This window comes from Ceratina calcarata, unplaced genomic scaffold (genome assembly GCF_001652005.2).
Source record: "Ceratina calcarata isolate Rehan_Ccalc_2016 unplaced genomic scaffold, ASM165200v1 scaffold574.2, whole genome shotgun sequence".
NCBI lineage: Eukaryota > Metazoa > Arthropoda > Insecta > Hymenoptera > Apidae > Ceratina > Ceratina calcarata.
This window is the reverse complement of record NW_017176951.1, coordinates 9,706-13,139: the sequence shown is the minus strand read 5'-3', so window position 1 is coordinate 13,139 and position 3,434 is coordinate 9,706. Positions and strand designations below refer to the sequence as shown.

General features: G+C 32.6%; 1 protein-coding gene across 4 annotated transcripts in view; it reads right to left on the bottom strand.

Moving 5' to 3' along the window:
- LOC108629554 (FERM domain-containing protein 3-like) overlaps window positions 1-3,434 on the bottom strand; it is a 13,241-nt gene that overhangs the window by 5,312 nt on the left and 4,495 nt on the right. For all 4 annotated transcript variants that reach the window (XM_026817400.1, XM_026817401.1, XM_026817403.1 and 1 more), the window contains exon 2: window positions 2,912-3,088. In XM_026817400.1, coding sequence (XP_026673201.1) covers window positions 2,912-3,086 — 175 coding nt within the window. In that variant the 5' untranslated portion in view covers window positions 3,087-3,088. The remainder of the gene's footprint in view (window positions 1-2,911; window positions 3,089-3,434) is intronic.

The window sequence follows — 3,434 nt, the reverse complement described above, 5'->3', positions numbered from 1 at the left end:
TTTCAATTGAATAACAACCCACTGTAAAAGTAAGATGAAAAAAGAGAGTTTTCAAGTAAAGATTGAGTTGCGATTGCCCAGTTCTTGATGGATCAAAAGAAGAACGAAAAATTGCAGAAAGGTGCAATTATATTAGCTGTAAAACAAATTGCAAGTGCAATAAAATGACCATAGAAAGAATTTCGAAACGTGCTCCCAAAAATAATTGTCAAGGTGAATCTTATGCTAATGTTGATTATTTGAAAAAATAAAACTTAAGTGCGAAGATTAGGGAGAACTTGAAAAACTAAGACATATTCCTTTTAGAAAAAGAGACACTATAAGATGAACCTACCTTCAAGTTTAAAATACAGTAACGAAATTATTGAAAACTTCAAAAACCATCTGAACACTCAAAATAAAAATTAGGAGTAATAATTTTAATTGATTGTTTAATTTAATCTAGTTTTTTGATAATAAATGTTGCGTACCATACAGGCTGTCCCAGAAAAAGTGTTAGAGCCGAAGAGGGGTAATTCTAGAGGTGTTTCTGAACAACAATTTCCTTTGGTAAAGTGCAAAGTGAACCATGGTTTTTGAATTGAGCACACGTAGGGCCCGAGCCTAGCCACCATTTTTTTAATTTAAAAACCATGTCTCACTTTGAATTTGGAAAAGGAAATTGTTGTTGAGAAGAATCACTTCTTTTCGGCTCTTACACTTTTTCTGGGACACCTTGTACTTGTTCTCTCTTGCTACTATTATTATGGGACAGAGGGAAGAACTGTTTATACTATATTTGCTTGTTTTTATTGTTTTTTAATAATTTAGTATGAACTTAGCATGATACAAAATTGGAATATTATCTGAAGAGGTAGAAGTCATAGTGTAGGTCCATTAATCTTAATTTAAAAAATAGAGGTTTCACTGCACGTGGTATAATCAATTATTAAAGCATAAAATAGTGATATACACTATAATTGAATACTAGTACGTCTTACTGTAAAAAAAGGTGGTGATAAATTGACTAAATCTAGATTCTGTTTCCATAGACAGTGATCCTAAGTAATTTTCACGATTATGTAGCTAAAACAGTACAATTTTTAAGAAGAAGAAATAGCAAGGAGGGAGATAAGTCAGGACTTATATCACTATTAGCATTTATAGTTGAAGAAAGCAATGAACATTACAATTTGCTCGTAAAGTGATTTATACTACTATGGGGCGATTTCTTCATGGCCAGTTAAAGCCTTAGTTATTACGTATTTTGCTGTTAACTATAATCTAGATAATTGTGTACTACATCAACGATGACATCTGGAAGTTAAATAGGTGAAGAAATGCGTAGGTCTTGCAATTAGATATCTCGCACATAGCGTTAAGTAGAGGATATCTACCTATAATTGGAGAAATCAATCGTACGACTTTTAGCTTCTTATATCAACTGATATACATAAAAAATTAAATGTGAATAATATATAAAACAAACTAAAAGTTTTAGATTTAAAGTTAGATTCTCTTTAACTTAGTCAAGAAGAAATACTGATTCTATGATATATTTTATATTTCCTTCGATAAATGTGAAAAGGTTCCACAAATTAAGTGTGACTTTTGTCACTCACTATTTAAGAGTTATCTCGCTTGGAGCCAGTAAAACGATTAATCCCATATCGAGCTTTCCATTTCCGATTAATGTAATATGATCTGGGATCGAATATACGTGTGAAACAATACTAATGTAATAAGAATAATTTTGAATTTTTCCATTTTTGCTTATACAAATTTAGTTAACACATTAATCAGATTTTCCTAATTAAAATGACAATAAACATGCTATAATATTGGTAGTTAATTACGATACACTAAAATGAATTATTAATATTTTTCATACATGACTGAACATAATTGAAATTATATCATGTTTGGTGTCAGTTTAATCAAAATCTCTAAAAAGAATCTCACAAATATGATAACAGTGAGGGATGGTTCACAGGACAGATCATCGACATTCTTTTCATAACTAATTTCCCAATACGGATTCCCCAAGATGTTAGATAATTTAAATCAAATTTTTCCATTGATAATTTATGTCAAACAAAAATTCATAAAGTTTGCAAAATTCCAGATAATTCCAGATTTGAAAGGATATCTCGTGGAACACGATTGTCAATATGTTTGGGACTTCATTTCTCCCATTCTAGTGAATGAAAATTAATGAAAAAATTCGAAGATGTACTACTATAGGAGTAGTATATGTGAAAATTTTTTCATAAATTCTGTCGACAATTTGTATTAAATAAAAATTCATAATTAGCAAATTTTCAGATGTTGTTTTTAAAGGAGTATCCCTTCGATATTTTTTTAACCGTTCCCAGTGGATGGAAATTGATGAAAAAATTTAAATTTGTACTACTATACGAGTAGTACATTTTTTAGTGTGAGGCTTTCAGCAAAACCTAACATTAACACCAAAATATAGCTCCTACACGATAAGTGTGACTTTCAGTCCCAACAACTTCACATTTATCGTAAAAATACTGTAAATAAGAAATGATGTATAAGCAAATTATATTCATTTCATTTTATTTTGCTTTAAATATAATTCTAGTGCTAATCGTATGTTGTTCTATATAAAAATTCTCTAATATGAACAATTTGTCCCCCAGTAGTTTTTATAATGGACGTTCTACTGTAACTCTTGAAGTCCCAACGTGCAACACTCATTTTAAAAGTGCCTAATACCCCATCATCCGTTTTTGTTAGCATTATCCGCAGTTTCCTGACGTTAAAACAATATTTCTGGTTGAGAAAATGAAATATCTTACCACCTAAATATTTCATTTTGTCCAGTCATTCGGATGAACATGTCTAGAAATATCATCCGGTGGGATCTAGGCCTCGTCTTACTATATCGCACAGGATAGGTACTCACTTTGAATAATACACGCCGCCAGCAGCGCTTCTTCACCCGGACTGCAATACAGGCGCCCATGAAGAAGGTCCCTTTTTAGCTGTTGGTAAATTTGATACCTGGTAATTTCTTCCTTCAGCCTCAAAGGGTCCGGTGGGTAGAATTTTACGCGGAAACTGAACAAAATCGGCTCCATATCTGTAACATGCGTACGTATTAGATCGGTGCATATGAAAACGCTGCACAGTAGTCCGAAACCGTAAAAACGCTAATTAAATTCATGAAACTGCTCTTTATGGTTTATGTCAGGATAAGGAAGAGTACGAGAACTAATCTTTAACTTGATCCGCCTGACGGCGCCAGTTCTTTCCACTGTTTGTTTCTTAACCACGTGTTTTCTTTGTCATGCTCTTCGTCAGGGCTGCCAGAATGCAGGACTTCTCCTCTTCCCGTGCTCTCCCCACTATTGAATGCTCAATGTACTCTTCCCACTTATATATGGCATTATTAACACTAGATTGCCCAAGGCAGTCATTTTGACTGC